General features: G+C 30.6%; 1 protein-coding gene across 1 annotated transcript in view; it reads left to right on the top strand.

The window, feature by feature from the left end:
* The window catches only part of LOC145266994 (neuronal acetylcholine receptor subunit alpha-10-like), a 616,119-nt gene that overhangs the window by 370,207 nt on the left and 225,912 nt on the right, over positions 1-20,000 (top strand). Inside the window, exon 2 of the mRNA XM_080122868.1 lies at positions 19,683-19,748. Coding sequence (XP_079978994.1) covers positions 19,683-19,748 — 66 coding nt within the window. The remainder of the gene's footprint in view (positions 1-19,682; positions 19,749-20,000) is intronic.

Here is a 20,000-nt window from a genome sequence, read left to right as displayed (position 1 = left end):
TAGTACATTTTCTTACATAGACGCTTTAAAGACGATTTATACTAATTGACGCTTGGTTAGTATAGGAAGTTTTTACTCATCAGAGTAGAATTTCCGCTTCCATGCCATCTTACTTTTATATAGAGAGATAACAATAGTGATGCTCTTTGCCATGTTAGGGCTGCTATTATTTCGCTTACAGCGTCGCCCGTAACTTTCATGTTCCCCCCTTTCCGTGCTAGCGCTGATAATCTTCCGCTTATGACGTCGCCCGTTAATTCTTTTTCTCTCTTTTTTGTTCCTTTTTCTTGTTATTTACATAATTGCGTATTTTATTTGACTTTTTTGTTATTTAGTTAATTTAAGAAGTTTGTAATGTGTTTTTATAGACTGGTGGCAAGACGTATGCTATTGAACACGAAAAGAACATATTATTACAAACGAAACCTGGTAAAACATGAAAATAAAAGAAATATTTCCTATAAGAATTTAATAATGAAGGATAAAATATAACAGAAGATGAATAAAAAATATATAATTAATGATAATTTTTTAATAAAAAATATATAATTTATGATAATTTTTTAATGAAAAATATATAATTAATGATAATTTTTTAATAAAAATAAATAATTAATTATAATTTTTTAATAAAAATATATAATTAATGATATTTTTAATAAAGAATCTTTAATTAGTGATATTTTTTTAATAAAAATATATAATTAATGATAATTTTTGAATAAAAAATATATAATTAATGATAATCTTGAGCACGTAGTACAATGGGGAAAGGAGTGGCTGGTTACTTTTAATGCATCTAAAACCAAGCTTCTCTCTTTACATCATCAACATTCTAATTCACATTTGTCATCAATGGAAATGAATGGCTCTCGTCTTCAGGAGGCCTCAAGTTTCGACAAGCTTCTGGGCTTGACCATTACTCCTGATCTTAAATGGAACACGTATACCAAATCTGTTGCCAAAGCCGCTGGAAAAATGGTGGGATCTTTCTATCGATCCAGTAGATATCTCACTGCTGATGCTATTCTCTACCTATATAAGAGCCAGGTACGTCCAAGGATGGAATACTGTTGCCACATCTGGGCAGGAGCTGCTAGAAAGGACTTGTCCTGCCTTGATAGAGTTCAAAATAGACTTCGTAGCCTCGTAGGAGATGTCCTTTTCTCCTTCTTGCAACCTCTATCTCACAGAAGAGATGTTGCGAGTTTGTCTCTGATGTATCGTTATTTTCATGGAAAGTGTTCAACTGAGCTTCAATCTATGGTCCCCCCTCGCCAAACTTTCACAAGAAACACTCGTCTAGCTGTAAACACTATCAATAATTTCCCCCACTCTTTATCTGTGCCTAAACCTAAACGTAGATTCCATGAACAAAGCTTCTTTCTTAGAACTGCACGCCTGTGGAATTGTCTTCCGTTTTCCTGCTTTCCGGCTGACTACAATATGGTTGTGTTCAAGTCTAAAGTAAATAAGTTCTTAATGAGCCGTTCCATATAAGTTATTAAATTTACCAAATTTTCATTACTAATGATTACTATATTGACCAATTTCTACTTTACACTCTTTAACCCTTATCCTTGAGTGGTCTCTTGGCCTTGATAATGTGGTGATGCCTTTGTAAAAATAAATAAATAAATAAATAATTTTTTAATAAAAATATATAAGTAATTATATTTTTTTTAATAAAAAATATATAATTAATGATAATTTTTGAATGAAAAATAGAACAAAAACTAGATTCCTGAGAACGGCTGAACTAAAAAAATATACCTTACACGGAAAAGAAATACTAAATAATCTAATATATAAAAGGTTGTATGTCTGTCGGTCTGTCTTCATATTTTCAAACGCTATCTATATCGAAACTAAAAGTCGCATTGCTGCGCTAGTGGTTCCAAATCATTTTTTTTACGAATTTTTCTATTATGTGTCATTAGCAAAATTATATACTCATTAAAGAGGTCCAAACTTGGTTAAATTTAAAAAAAAACATCCTTAGACATTTTCTACATTGCTTTTTTTTTAATCTTCCATCTGTTCTTATATGTTATATATTTTTTACGTTTGAAATCATGAATCTATAATGATATATACTAAATCTGGACAAAATAACATATATTTGAGCGTAGTTCACGGCTGGCCAAATCCGGGCGCCCCACCCCCGCTAATCTAATATATAAAATGTTATATGTTGTTTTTCTTTCTCAATATTTTCAAACTTTATCTCTACCGGAAATAAATGTCGCAGATCATTCTTAGGTGCATCAACTGATTAGATTGTTTACTGGGCGTTCTTTTATGAGTCTTTAGCTGGCTAAAATTGTTTTTAATGGTTCAAAATTTTATGAGTCTTTAGCTGGTTAAAATTGTTTTTAATGGTTCAAAATTTTATGAGTCTTAAGCTGGTTAAAATTGTTTTTAATGGTTCAAAATTGTATGAGTCTTTAGCTGGTTAAAATTGTTTTAAATGATTCAAAATATCATGAATCTTTCGCTGGTTGAAATTGTTTTTAGTGGTTCAAAATGGGCCAAAAGTGTGAAAAATCTTTATACATTTTGTACATTTATGTTAGTTACTTTTTAATCTGTTCATTTGGGTGTCACATTGGTACAGCGGCAACACTTACATTGAATGCTACAGTTTTGCTTTTGGTTTTGTATTCTAGCTAATGGTACAGAAATACTTTTATTGTACGTTTTAAATCATGACTCTAAAATAATATATACGAAACCTGGACAAATTAAATGATCAGATTTCTGCGTATTTTCCGACCAGGCAAAGCCAGGCGCACCCGCGTTAGTAATAAATGAAAACTGAAGAAAAACATGTTGGAACACAACTAGATGATGCGTTTAATAAAATATAATTGAAAAAAATGAATGAGAGAAAACTAAATACAAATGGCCAAATGAGAAATGAATAAAGAAAACAATTAAAAATGAATTAAAAAAAAATCTAAAAGGACAGGAAATTAATGAAATACCAAAAGAATATATAATGATAAATAACACAAATAAGGTAGAAAAATAAATGAAATTCGTGATATTTTATTTTGGCATAAAAAAGTCAGTCTAATATCATGTCTGCATTCGTTCACTAGACACAGGTAATGGCAATTTGCGTCTTAATCTAGATCGGTCCTTATTAACAAAGTATCGTTTTGTTTAAATTTGCTTTTACTGAGAGTATGGGAATAAACAGAAACAGGAGTATAAGACAATGCAAATACAAACGGCTGTTAAGAATAGACGTAAGAAGAGAAGATAGGCAGATAGATTCAAAGATGGAATTAAGTAAAACAGTATGTATCGCCTCAGCATTTATGGGCCATTACATACATGCAGACATGCATACTTACAGACATACAAATATATACCCCCACATATACCCCACACACATACACCCACGTATATAGTTCTACATAGTAAATGACCTGTATTCCATCGTTGTATAGATAAAATGAATAATATTCTTTATATTTTGAAACAGATGATTAATCCATATATTTATAAAAGTTAAAATGTCACGTGTGTGTTTCTGTATGTGTGAATTTCCTTACCAAATTACTCTGTAAAATTTCAGTCTAAAGACATGAGATTGGACATACGGTGTATGGTGATTTGGGAAAATTTTCTAAACGCTTTTCGGCCAGAAATTTGACTGTCAGCGAATTATCCTTTAAAACTCTACCAAACAACTCCGCCAATTTTGGGTCTAAATACTTGAAATTTTCGATGTAGGTTATTGGGCATTGGTCAATTTTTTTAAATTGATTTGAACTCACAACAATATATGTAAAGAGGTCAACATTAAAAAAAAAAGAATTTGACCTCTGCGATCTCTACCAAATTACTCAGCCAATTTATGGTCTAAACATTTGTGATTTTTAAAAAAGTGTATTCAGAATTAGGACAAGCTTTTTAAATCTTGGCCGAAAATTTAGCTACCAAGGGTAAACATTCAAAAGATTTTACTATTAAGCCAATTCCGTGTCTAAACATTTGAAATTAGACGTAAAGTCTAATCGGACATTCAGCACGCTTTTTTATTTAGTTTGGGGGCTAAACTTTAACTGCCACGAGGTCAAAGTTATAAGACTGTCGTTTGCAGACCCTACCAAACTCCTTCATCAATTTTGGGTCTTAATACCTGAAATTGTAAATGAAGGTACGCTGGACATGAGTCAAACTAATATATATATATATATATATATATATATATATATATATATATATATATATATATATACTAGTTTCAGCCTCGGTAACATCCTTAATATAGTATTTTCAGATTGTGACAGTTAAAATTTTTATCTCGGCTATTATCTGTCTCTTCTTCTTCTTCTTCTTCTTCTTCTTCTTCTCTCACTCTCTCTCTGTGTCTCTCTTTCTCTCTTTGTCTCCCTCTGTGCATATATATATATATATATATATAGAGAGAGAGAGAGAGAGAGAGAGAGAGAGAGAGGGAGAGAGAGGGAGAGAGATACAAATAAGGAGAGACAGACAGAGAGGGAGAGAGATGGAGAGAGGGGGGGAAATAGCCGAGATAAAAATGTAAACTGTCACAATCTAAAAATACTATATTAAGGATGTTACCGAAGCTGAAACTAGTATATATGAAGGCTTGGTTATCCCGAAAATAATCTGCTATTAAACAGTAGTAATACTTTTTCAATATCTATGTGTTTTGCATATTACCAATTTTTGTCGTTTAAGGAGGCAGCATGGTTTTATAATTCCTAACTTCGTATAGAATCGGCGTATTTTACTTAAATATTTCAATGTAATAAATCTATAGATTTTTTTTTATCACAATCTACATAATTCTTGTTATTATTCAAGCCACGTATTGTTGCCCAGGTTTAAATAAGTGATACTTTTTAATTGCTGGTTTTATCGGTTCTCGAGACGTGATATCAAACTGGTAATTGTATATACAGATAATATTGAACGACAAACTATGTTATTAGCCCTCCAAACCAATTGGTACGTGACAGGAATGTTCATGTCATGGACGTCGTTATAGGTAAGCGCTCATTTCATTGCATTCTATTAATAAAATTGATTTTCTTTCGTTTCACTCAATCTTATAAACATAACATTAACAAACTTTAATTTTTATCGACGGCCATAATATTAGCGAGGAAACGATATGGTTCCAGCGAAAGAGAGATATGTGATTTAATTAAGGTTTATAAAATAAACGGTATTTTTTTACAGGCGGGGAAACTTTATCTATCTATATATATATATATATATATATATATATATATATATATATATATATATATATATATACTTTCTACATTTTCTTACATCGTTAATTTCCGTATTACGTTTAAGTTATTTTAACGCAATTTTCTTATAGATAAATCTACTTCAACCGTAAGAGCATTTTACAACGGCGATTTACCCACTGCCTTAATTTTTTAAAAACTTATACTCTATTTGTAATACACTTTTCTTAAAAAAACATTAATATATTTTCTTCTACACAAACGAGATGAACACCTCGAAAATATGTTGTTTTTTTTTCAATGTTCATTGCAAATAAATAATCAACGCGACAATGACACGTATTGTTTTACTGTGTACGTTTTCAGCGTCCCAATTGTTTTTTTTCGCGTTTAAATTAAAACATATATCACACTTTTAATTTCACTTTAAGTATTATTGTATCTTTTCAGTGCACATTTACAAGTATGGCACCGCCTTATAATTCAATGGCTGTAAGTTTTTATTTTCACAAATAAGCAATTATAAACAGAACGGCTCATAGAAATGTATCTCCATTCTTGTTCCATCTTAATATACTTTCATAGAAATGTCTCTGCTTATTTACTTTACAACTATTTTACAACTATTTACTTTACCTCAAATGGGTCACGCTCATACATTGATTTCATAGCTAATATAACAGACTGACCCAAAGGGTCACGAGTATCCCAGTATAAAAATAAATCCATGCAAACATATTTCTCTATTATGCAAATATGTGCTTTATTGCAAGGATCATGTATGTCATGTTTAATTAAATTGTAATTTCTGGTACACAGCGCGCAGGGTCGTGAATATATTACATAAATGTCAGTAAATAGTTTTATTATGCAAATATGTGCTTTAATCCAACGATTATCATTGGCAATCATGATTTAAACACAACTTGTGGTACATAGTGCGAAAGCTCTGGTGTATAGCGTAATCAATAAGACCAATTTTCAGAAACTCTACGCATTAAATTAGGTGTTTGGCAATAACACGTCGAATGTTGCCTCCGAAGTTTATTATGTAACATTTATCAGCATAGGAATGGGAGTTACTCAAATTAAATAACTTAATAATATTAAATCGCTAAAACGTGGTGGCCGGTTTACAGGCACATTTTGTAAACTTATTAGTTATTAAATGTTTCTCTCAGTACATTGATCGACTCAGTTGCAATTTCCAAACACTTCTCGTTTGTCAGTGACTTCATTATCTATTGTCAAACAAAGCTGAACTCAAATTTACCGATAATTTCAAATTTTGCAATATAAAACATATTTGACTATTAAAACTTCGTCAATTTTTAAACTAGTACTGAACTTATTACGTATATGTTCTCTTGTTTCAGTTTTCCATTACAATTGCGTATATTTTTAATTCAAAGATTCACCATACTTAGTATAACTAGCAATATAAGATCCACCAAGACTATAAACACAAGTTACGATTCGGAGATGGAACTAATTTCAAAATTATACTGGCAACATTTTAATGAGAAAACATTTACCATAAAAAAATTTTTAATCACGACGAAAAGACCAACTCAGAAACATTTAAATTTTTGACATCTCAAAAATAATTTCACTTACATACCTATATAAATGAATCCTATATTTACCACCTCGCTTACAATATCTACGCTTAAACAGAGTAGGCTAATTAGATTCCACAATAAACAATAATTTCATACATACATACATACATACATACATACATACATACATACATACACAAACGAACACACACAAAAATACATATATATATATATATATATATATATATATATATATATATATATATATACTGTACAACTCAAATCGTTCTCATTGGGGGCGTTGATATTGTGCAGCCGCTTCAGTTTTCGACATATATATATATATATATATATGTATATATATATACTTATATATATATATATATAAGAGCAAATAGTTATTAAAACAGGTTATAAAGAACGTTGTTAAAGAGGTAAAACATATTTAATCTGAAAAGGAAGCACTTAATAAGTCGATAGTCCATAATCCGCGGAGTTTCGAAGAAATACATTCCTTCTAATCAGAGGGTAGGAATTAGCAAAATGCGGGATCAGATTTTGCTGCAAAAGTATTTGATTAAACTGCAAGTAAGTCAAAGACCTTATTTGATAACAAAAAAATGAACAGAGGGTATAGGGTTAAGGAAACGATGATTTCACGTAAATGGATAGTCTGGTGAACGGTAAAGTATCCAATAACGGTAAAATCCCAAAATATAAATCCAAGGAATTTAATTAAATTTCCATTTGCACAAGTAAAATCCAAGGAAATCACGCAATTGAAAGATGGTCCAAAATAAACCAAAAGTCCGAGATCCATGCAATAATTCATAAATATGTACAAAGAAAAGGGGGAAACATTCCAATAATACTCATAAAAAAAAGATATGCGTTTGACACGGCGGCCTAGACGAAGTGTAATGAAGAAAAATCATGAAGAAGAGAAAAAATTAGTGAAGAAGAAGGAAATAAATTAAATGGTGATAGAATTAAATATAAAATAGAAAAGCAAATGTCAAAATGAGCCAGACAAAATAACGTTAAAAGGCGCGAAAAATATAGGGCAAAAAAGAGATCAACTGAAATGTACACGTTATTACTTAAGAAAATGCCAGCAAGAATTATTAAAAGACATTAAATGGAAACAAATAAATTAATTAATAAATAAATTAAAAAAAATTGAAAAATAAATAAATTAAAATAAAATAAAATAAAAAATAAAAAAATTAAGTGAGAGGATGGCCGGTATCTGCAAATTCCGGATAACGCAAGTAAGTATGTAAGTAAATACATATAATAAAATATAAGTAAATATACATACAGGATGATAATGTGTAGGTAGATTTATATAGTTGATAGATAGGAATATTTAAATACTAAAACGGAATTTGCAGATAAAAAAACCGGCCAAGCAAAGAAGAAATAAAGAATTGAAATAAAAGATTATTAAGTTATAATGTATTAAGAAAGTGCGCAGAAAAAAGCACGATAATCTTAAAGAAAAATTATATATATATATATATATATATATATATATATATGTACATATATATGTATATATATATATACATATATATCTGAAAGGTTAAAGTAATAACTATGTACTTTCAAAATTACCATAATTTAATTTGGACTTATGTTTACAGAAATAGATCAGTTCGTTTTTAGAATTAATTATATTGTTACTTTGAGGAGAATAAATTATAGTTATATCTTCGGTTGTGCAGAGGCGGCATGACTTAGAGCCTGGAGTATAATACTTTATTTTTATGATCGTCCATTTGATTATTATTCATTATTATTAGAATTATGGTTGGAAAATAAAGAAATGTTTTTCTTAATTAATGTTGAAGTAGCGCCGATATATGAATGTACTTTATTAAAAGCTCGAGGTATGATATTAATATTAATTTGCTGATTTGTATTGGTAAAATAGGTTGAATTTTGTTCATTGTGTTCAACAAAGTGTGGCCCAATGGTTGTACGAGGACTATTTTGGAGGGGATAATGAGTGTTTTTGTTTTAGGATGGCTGTTAGAAGAAATGTTATTATTATTATTATTATTATTATTATTATTATTATTATTATTATTATTATTATTGTTAGTTGTATGATTGTAGATGGAGGGGCTGCTCAATAGTATATTAGATTAGTGACTATATCAGATGGAGGATGGGAAGAAGGATTACTTTAAGACGAAATATTAGTGTCTGTTACGGGAGGATTACGTGAGAGCTCAGTAATTGTGCATGAATGTATAACATCGTTATGGATTCAATCGTTATTGAGTGGGCAAAGAGGTTTGTTATTACAATACCAGTTAGTTTTGGGTTTAATTGGGAAAGGGATTTTTTGGACTGATTTCATTTTATTGTTATTAGATGTTAAAATTATTTTTGCTAAATAAGGCATTGTTGAATCAGAAATCGTGATTGAGGTTTTATTGAAAATAGAACAATATATGTGTGGGTATTTGAACGAGTTTAGTACAATGTTCAAGAATTCCTTAGGTGTATTAGTTTTGACATTTACACTAAATAGACGATTAAACCAAATATTTTCTTTCTCCTAATGCGACTTGGTGGGTTACAGGTATTACGATAAGTGTTTTGGTTTGGATTATATATGTAGACTGGCTCATTGTTATTGATAGCGGCAGATCTTGTTATGTGAACTGGTTTCTTACGAGTCATATTGTGTGTGATTACAGATTTAAGGCGGCCAGCAGGAGGAGCATAATGGTTGTATTTAATCTTTTTTATATATTTAATATTATACATGTTTATATATATATATAAATATATTTATTTATATATTTAATATTTTATATATATATACACACATATATATACATACATATAGTTATGTATATATATGTACATATATATATATATATGCATATATAAATATACATATATATACATATATACCTATATATATACATGTATACACATATATGTATTTATACATACACACACACACACACCCACACACACATATATATGTATTAAACTAATAATGATATAATTAAATGAATAAGAATGAAAAATGTGATTGAATCGAAATTAGATTGACTTAGGTCGTATGACAATCAGCTTATTGTAATTTCAAGACTTACGTTTTTTTCATACCTAAGACCGTGGTGAAAATGTTGATTACATTTTATAAACATAGTTAAGTTATTCCTCCACTTTCCGAAAATTAGAAGGGTGAATGCACAACAACTGTAAAGGCGGAACCGATTTCCCCTCGCCTCAAACTCCACCTTAGAGCCAACAAACAACTCCCTCCCAAATTTCCCTATGCAGATAAAAGCCACACTAGATTGTGTAAATATCAACCCTTTTCTCCTGTCCCCGATATCAAGAATAATTAGACACCATCCATTGAGTGTGGAGATGATTTCATTCCTGTTATACTGATTAAGAAATTATTTGCTGAGCTAGCCCCCATACATTCCAAGCTCTACAATAAATGCCTTCCGGAATCTTGCTTCCCTAATGAATGATGGTCTCTGTTGTATCAGTATACAAGAATTCTGGTGAAAAGACTGACATTTTCAATTGTCTCCTCATCAGTCACCTCCCCTTCTTCACTAAAATCTTTAATATCCTTATTTATTAAGCACTAGTCCACCATCTCGCAAATGCAAATATTTTCTGATAATCAGTATTGATTTAGGTAATGTCGTTCTACTGCGGATATTTAAATAGTCATCTCAAAAGCGCATATACTACGTACTGGAATGCTTTGGGTCTGGTACGCTGGGCTGCTACTGAAAATTAAATAATATAACTGGACGTATACTAAATAAAATTGGATCCGTCTTAAATATAGGACCATCCAGGTTGTCATTAAGTAACGTACATCTTAGCAACATTACATTTATGCGGGAGTGCATCAGGAGTCGATCTATGGACAACTATTTCCCTGATATTCATAAAGGACATCACTGATAACATATAAAATACCATAATTCGGTCACACATGGAGTATTAGTATGTATTTTATTCACCACGAAATTAAAATGTGACACAATGTGGTTTTAATATGGGAGAAAACTGGAAGCGCTTTGAAAGTAGGCAAACGTGTATATTGCTTTCGTATAAAAGGGTTTCCCCTCCATGTACTAAAGACAAATAACCTTAAGACTAGCATACGAACAGCTACTACACTTTGAAATTATTATTTGCACAAAATCTAAAATACATATTAAACAAGTCAATATATTAAATTAGACTAAGAGTACCAACAACTAAGATTGCATAACTTTTTTTTTTTTTTTTTTTACAAAGACATCACCACATTATCAAGGCCCAGAGGCCACTCAAGGATAAGGGTTAAAGAGTGTACAGTAGAAGTTGGTCAATATATTAATCATTAGTAATGAAAATTTGGTAAATTTAATAACTTATATGGAACGGCTCATCAAGAACTTATTTACCTTAGACTTGAACACAACAATATTGTAGTCAGCCGGAAAGCAGGAAAACGGAAGACAATTCCACGGGCGTGCAGTTCTAAGAAAGAAGCTTTGTTCATGGAATCTATGTTTAGGTTTAGGCACAGATAAAGAGTGGGGGAAATTATTGATAGTGTTTACAGCTAGACGAGTGTTTCTTGTGAAAGTTTGGCGAGGGGGGACCATAGATTGAAGCTCAGTTGAACACTTTCCATGAAAATAACGATACATCAGAGACAAACTCGCAACATCTCTTCTGTGAGATAGAGGTTGTAAGGAGGAGAAAAGGACATCTCATACGAGGCTACGAAGTCTATTTTGAACTCTATCAAGGCAGGACAAGTCCTTTCTAGCAGCTCCTGCCCAGATGTGGCAACAGTATTCCATCCTTGGACGTACCTGGCTCTTATATAGATAGAGAATAGCATCAGCAGTGAGATATCTACTGGATCGATAGAAAGATCCCACCATTTTTCCAGCGGCCTTGGCAACAGATTTGATATACGTGTTCCATTTTCAATCAATATACTAATTAAGACATGAGTCGAAACGAGAAAACGATAAATTCATTTCAGGGATAATGTCAATTCTTGAAATCCTTTAACAGTGCACTTTATTTATTATCACGGTTGAACAAGTCCGTTTGTACCAGATGTTCTAATATCCTTTCTTTCATGTTAGAATGCTGTGAACTGTGATCTGGGAATGGAATTGCCGCAGTCTATTTGAGGTAATCCTATGTCGGCACGCTCGGTTTGAACATCAAGTGAATCTAGGCTGGTCGTTGGTTTCCATATCTATTCCTTACTTAATTCTTTTTGTTTATTTTTATCGCTGTGCCGATGTTGGAAGACGGATACCGGCTAACAAGATGTTATCTACGAAGGACAATGGCGTCCTGATTATGTTACTCTTACTGCCATCCTTTTTGATCAGCTGCTCTTTAACCCACAGCTGCTATTATTGCTGCTGATGTTGATAGGGAGTAATACGAATAAAGGGTTGCATTTTTATTTCGGTTGATTTGAAAGACTCAATCATTTATGCTATTCATCACACATCGCTCGTCTCAGCCGAACTCCGTCATCCGAAATCATCTCCCGTTTCTTGTCGATCGAAACATACGTCACACACTTGATTTCACTAGGATTCTTACGTTTATATTTTGTTCGTCTTTATTAAATCGCAACCTCTTTTTTTTTTCATTTACGTTACAGTTACTGCCTCTTGTCGATCAATAAAACGCTTCTATTTGCAACGTTCTACTGATATATATATATATATATATATATATATATATATATATATATATGGGGTATGTGTATGTGTTTATGGGTATATATATATATATATATATATATATATATATATATATATATATATGGAGAGAGATAGATTAGAAATAAACGTTGATTTAATATATATATTTAACATATACATATATATTTGCATTACAAATGGATATTGATGTTATATATATATATGCATGTGTATATGTATGTATAGTACAAATGTATACCTATATATATATTAGCATATGTCTGTAAAATACCAATATATACCATATGTAAATATGCATACGCATATATATATATATATATATATATATATATATATACCCCACACACACACACATACATACACACACGCGCATATATATATATATATATATATATATATATATATATATATATATGTATATATATATATATATACATATACATATATTTGGGTGTATGTGCAATAATTGCTACAACTAACGTATTTGAGTGATAATATATTCTACAAGTTCGATTAGCCATTGATTTATATCACTAAGGTAAAGTAAAGTAAGTACAGAAAACCATATCCAGTGGACTTCGAATTACATTATCTTACGTAAAGGCTCCATTTGAAATAATCTATGCAATCATGTTCCTCGATCTTATCATCATTTTTTTATTCGAAATTACAAAACGTTTATCCATATAGCCTAATTAATTTGAGTGGTCATTACTCAAATTCGGCTGAGATTTGCTCCCCAAACATTACACTCCATGAATTAAAGATTGGAAAGTACACTCCGTATATATAAAAATACGAAAAGCATTAAACATTAAATTATAAGACGTAGAGACACATTAAAATACGTTATACTGAAAAAATTACTGACTCATAAAAAATCAATCAAAAGGGAAGTGTGAATGATAAAAATCCTACAAACTTATTACGTCACACATTTTATTACAACTTTAGGTTTAAATTAAATGTCACTAATCCGATTATCAGTATCAAATTGATGTGCTATCGTGATCATGAAATATATATAAAGGATGGCCAGCCTATACATAAATATAACAGAAGGTTAATTAAAAATAAAACTGACTTTATTAAGCCGAATTGATTTTAATTGATTTTGCATTAATCTTGATTTGTTTTGGATATGTTCTTTAGATTTGTATTTTCCACTATTAGTTAAGTATTCCAAGATTTTTTTCCCCAAAAACTAATATCCGTGCACTTGTATTATTGTTTTTGTTCCAAATCAGGTACAGATAAGAGGAGAATAATATATTTTGCGTAGATAGTCAAATATACTTAATACACAAATTTTAGTCAGAATTCAGATGTATACGTAGGCAAGACGAAAAACGAGTATAATTTTAAAACAAGCATTTGCAAACATTTGTTCGTTAATTTTATTTAATTTTTCTGCCTGAATTACGACGAACATGTGACAGAACAAATTTGCCTGTAAATTTCGTATATGTAAATATACATATATAGACATACACACATATATAACACTCTATAAATATGTATGAATATATTAAGTGCACATATGTAAGCTGACAATAGTTCGGAAATTTAATGAGTGCCCCCAAGATTACTTAGCTATGTGAATTAAAATTCAACCCAGAAAAAATAAATACTTTAATAGCTGCCAATTCAGATTTGTTTTTTAATTAAAGGGGATTATATAACGTTGTAGTTTTGTATGTTACGATTGTTTCCCAGAACATGCTCACCTATTTAGACGTTGTGCAGAAATAGGTTAAGTACACGGATGGAAGCTGACTAAAGTTTGTAAAATTAAAGAGAATATCAATCAGGAAAAAAAACATGAAATTCTAATAACAATATATGACAGAATATTTGCCTTGCAAACTGTTTTCATATTCTGACCTGTATGCCAGCCGATAGAACAGTGGAGAAAATGAGAGCGGAGAAGATTAAATATTGATATATGACAAGGTATGATAGGAAAGAATGAGGATATCAATATGGTCGAAGTCATCCATCTTAGATGTCACATTAACAGCACTCACGTAGTTTTAATTGATTCTAACGCCATTAATTTCGTTGCTGTCTTTCACAAATACAAATTAGCGTCATCTTCTGAAGTTTTTGAACATTTTCTGATCAGACCAAAGTGGCGGCTTAGATCGCGTTGTTTTGTGATCAAGCGAATTAAAATTAAACCCAGAAAAAAAACACTAACAAATTTAACTAGTTGTATGTATGCCAATTTAGATGCTTTCTTCAAAGCCTGCATAATATGATTTCAATAAAACCATATTTAATATTAAAATGCATTGTTTATACCATGGCAGTAATAATTTTAACAATTAAACGTGTTTTTATACCATAAAGCAATCTATTATTTATTATTCATCAAGGCGAAATCTTAATGTAATTTATTCAATGTTATATAGACGCACACAAACAAAACACAACAAACGGAACCACAACATAACACACACGCATATATATATATATATATATATATATATATATATATATATATATATATATATATATATATATATAAAATATCAGGCACCCCGGCGATTTCAGGCGTTGCCCGGTTGTAAAATGCACATAAGTTATATATTTTAATTCATCAAGTAACGGAGGCATGTGTGTGCAAGTATTATGTTTTTTTCTAAACAGTACAATTATTGTGAGTAAGAAATATATATATATATATATATATACATATATATATATATATACATATATATATATATATATATATATATATATATATATATATATATATATATATATATATATACCCGGTCTGATATCGAAAGAAACGCCTTAAGACAGGAGACAAGGACAGAAACCATTAAGTCAGCTTGACACCTTCTTTAAAAAAGGATTATCATACATACTTAAACTTTACATACGAAGTATTTCTCGTAAATTATTCAGCATACGAAATCATGAAACAGTTTGCAAACAGATAAACACCCGATAACTCGCCCACACAAAGAAAATTGCGGGTAAAGTTAACTTATCGAGCAGAACATATTCTCTAATGAAAACTATGATACAATGATACAAAATGCTATCTAGAATCCATATTCTCGATTTGACCGATAAGTGTGTATTATATATTGGTAGAGAAGAAGGACAATGTAGCAACTTTAGTTGAAGCAAGCGCCCTTTATGATGCTGGCCTAAACTGAGCAGAGAGGTAGAAAATAACAAATTACCAAGGATTTATGTCCGACATGAAAAAAAAACTGGAATCTTAAGAGGTATTAATCATACAAGTAATTATAGATGGAAAGGAATTTCAAAAGTATATTGCGGATATACCCGGTGAACCAAGTTCAAAATAAACACAAACAATAACACTCAAAGGGGCGGTTAAAATCTTAAAAAAGATCCTTCGGTTGGAGTACTTAAAGTACTGGAAGATTACTTGGAATCCGCTAGAATGCCCCTGTCCCCAGGAAAACAAAGCGATGAGGAAATTCGCACAACATGTAGAAAAACGAACATATTACTTGCATTTGAATAGCTGCATTCATGTTTATTAAAAGAAGGGGGAAAACATGCTCGAAGCTCAACGGTTCAACTCATTTCTCTACAAACCGAATCACGCAAAAGTTAAAATCAAATACAAATTTGCAAAATAGACTTTCATAATATAACAACTTAAAAGGGTTCGATCCACGTTATTTATCATTTTCCATCTTCGATGCATTATTTACCTACAAACCTACACTTACTATTAATCAGGCTTCGAGTTAAGATAGACTTGATTAAGCGTTAATATGTATGCTTACCCAAAGTTTATGATAAGCTGCACCATATTTTATTTTGAAACGAAATACGAACTCCTCGTAAGGCATTGTTTGCGCGTCGATAGTATACTCAAATACTTTTGAAGTAAATACTTAAAGTTTACGCAAAAATCTATACTTTCGTATATTAATTTTATGTGAGTAAATTATGTAGTTATATATATATATATATATATATATATATATATATATATATATATATATATATACATGTAATTCCTATTTGAATAATTATTAGCTGAAATGTTACTTCATTTTCTGTTTTCAAATTGCATTATTTAATGTGTACTTAAATCTGGTCTAATACGGATACGGAGAAAGTTTTAAGTTATCATTATGCAACAAATTGAAATTCCCCGTTTTTAGGAGTGAATTATAACAATTGATATTCGGACATTATCCTTAATATTTAATCGTAATGGCGTAGAATAACTTGCTGCGCAATGTGCTAAAGTATGTGATCTTTTCCAATAATATATTTCCTGACAAAACTTCTTTATCAATTAGATGTTTCAAACTCCCAGTCATCTGTGTTATTTTATAATTTATGGTATACTTAATACTTTTAAAGATATATTGATTTATTGCAAAGTGGTTGTCCTTTAACATGCATTTGTATACACATAAATAATAAGACAACGAAAATGTTAATATTTATTCTGAATAGTTAATCTTTTTATAATTACGTGTTATTACCTGTATATGAGGTTTAACGTTTTAGTATAGACATTCAGAAATTTACACGTTGCTACTTGAAGTATGAGAAACGAATAACGAAACCATTATTTAAATTGCCATTTTTGTTACGATCAGAAAAAAAAAATATATATATAATGTACATATATATATATATATATATATATATATATATATGGTACATTTTAACTGATTTACGTTTGAAAAAATGAGCATATACATATATATATATATATATACACTTATTTTTAAAAAAGTTAATCAGTTAATATATATATATATATATATATATATATATATATATATATATATATATATATATATATATATATATATATATATATATATATATATACACACGGCATAATCACGTTGACAAACCGGTTCTCGTCAGATCACCAATGTTAAGCAATGTTGAGCCTGGCTAGTACCAGATGGGTGACCATTTGGGAATTCTAGGCGCTGTATGTGCTTTCTGCATATCTCTGCATTGTTTCCAGTCGTCCTGAACCGCCACTTGCCACTGGTATTCCACAATGTCGAATCAGGAGAGGTGGGGTTGGAGATTGCGCCCCTCTTGCCACAAAAAATTTCCTGCGCAGGCACCCTTACTGTGAGTATCCATAGTTTGTCAAGACTGAAGGAAGCCTTACTTTTTATATATATATATATTAAAATTGTTTTCGATACTACACATATCATTATGCTATTGATATTAATTCATTGGTTTTCAAGATAAATATATAATACTGTTTCGTTTGCGAGTAACAAGTTTGCAAAATTACGCTTTGTTGCATGTTTAGTCAATTACAATTCAGATGCTCACCTTGAAGATATCGAACAAACATTACGTTGAACAACGTACACAGTTGATGTAATAAAAATTACTAACTCTCCCACTTTTTTCCTATTACGCGGTATTCATTTTACATTGTTTCCGTATATTTGTGTATTTAAATTTATTATTACTAATTTTTTTTTTTTACTCACGTTCACTACTAACAAAGCATATCGAAATTTGAACGGAAGGGGCTACTATTTGTGACGATGTCTTGAAAAGAGTGACACGTTGTTGGTTTCCGTTACATTTAAACATCTGCATATCAATACAGCCAAGGAAGCAGACAGCATGGACGGGATTCATAAGTCCAGCTGTTCGAGGAAAGAAATTATTAGAATATAATTTTTTCTGGCATTTAGGGGCATTAACAGTGAAGAGGTGATATTTTATTGCTAAGCGGGTTTGTGGAGAATATGTACGTCGAGGGGACACAAGTGTGTCGAGTTAATAAGACACATTTAATTCAAATATTTTTACAACAGAGCCGGATGCTACATTGCGTCGATGGGGAATTGGTTGAGGATTTGTTGAAAAATTAATTTGAAAACTCTTTGGACCCTATCAAAAAAGGAGGGAACTAGTGGTTAGATGCCCCATTCCAGATACGGCAACAATACTCTATGCATGGATAAATGGTGGCCTTTTGGAGGTATAGGATAGTCTCATGTGTGATTAATCTTCTAGTTCGATACAGAGAACCTACCTTCTTTGCAACAGATGTCGTAATGTTTGCAATGTATTTGTTCCAGTTCATATTTCCCGCAAATGTAAGGCCGAGCAGTTTGAAGAAAGAATCCTAAGGCAGGGTGTTGCTTGTCATGTGTATAAGTGTTTAGAGATGTATCTCGCAATTGTTAAAGGAAGGCAAATTAGTCTTACAAGAATTAAATGTTTCCATCAATTTACTAACTCATTCCACTTCGGTCTGGTAATGATTTTCTAACGTGTTTTCTATTACCTTAAAGTTATGCACATCCATTCTTCCCTCATGCATGTTATAGATGGATATAATCATCAAGTATACCCATCTCGTATACAATATTAACAGGAATGGCGATTATAAATATCAGTTATAATAGTAGCACAAGGGTCGTCCCCAAAGATACTCCCGCGTATATTGTATGCTGCTTGGATGTACGTCTATCAATGACAACCCGGATGGTTCCAGTGTATAAGGAGAATCTAATTACATTTCGTCCAGTTACACCGTAGGACTTAATTTTCATTAGCAGCTCTTCGTGGCAAACTTTTTCAAAGGCCTTAAAAATATCAAGAGCTAAAGACATGGCTTCGACTGCATCATTCAGTATATGGTATATGCTTTCAGATATTACTGTTAAATATATGCAGTAGAACGCCATTGCTTAAATCCATACTGTTTTTTAGAGAGAGGATATATTTCGCGAGGTTAAGACAAGTGCGTGATAAATTGAGGTGTCCGTGATTATAGCTAAAGAACAGAGGAGACTAATAAGGCGAAACGAGATTATCTGTGCTTTCATATAAATCCTTGGTAACTTATTATTTTTTTATATATCTTCTTTTATATATATATATATATGTATATATTGCATGTAAAATTGTTATATGACCTTTATATAAAACTGTTAAAAAGATCACACCCACTGAACTTCAACTGTTAAATATATATGTACGAATTAAATAATATAGTTTTGTATTTTGTTAGTTGAATTCTGATAATAAAAACATAATATATTCATATATATATATATATATATTTGTATGAATCTTAAGGTTTTTTATTTACTATAATTTCTTCATATATATTTTTCTTTCAGAAATTGGAAATGATGCAAACACAAATAGTTCAACGGTTGTTCCTTATACTAAAAAGCAAACAACAGGTTAGTAAAAATATGTCTTTTTTTCTTTGTAATATTTTAAGAATAATGATATATTCACGCATTATTAATTATTTTTGAAATTTTACTAACGGTCATTCCGATTTTCATACCCAGTTTTCTATGTTGCGAATCAAAATCTTCAAAATTATATGTGAATCTTATACAGGCAACATTTTATAGACGTCAAAAATAGCTCACTTACAGCGGCGTACAAATAACATATATTCTATATTAGCGATTAGATCTTTTACA

The sequence above is a fragment of the Euprymna scolopes genome, chromosome 4 (assembly GCF_053919585.1).
Source record: "Euprymna scolopes isolate OS-2025 chromosome 4, ASM5391958v1, whole genome shotgun sequence".
NCBI lineage: Eukaryota > Metazoa > Mollusca > Cephalopoda > Sepiida > Sepiolidae > Euprymna > Euprymna scolopes.
This window is presented reverse-complemented; position numbering and strand designations above follow the sequence as displayed.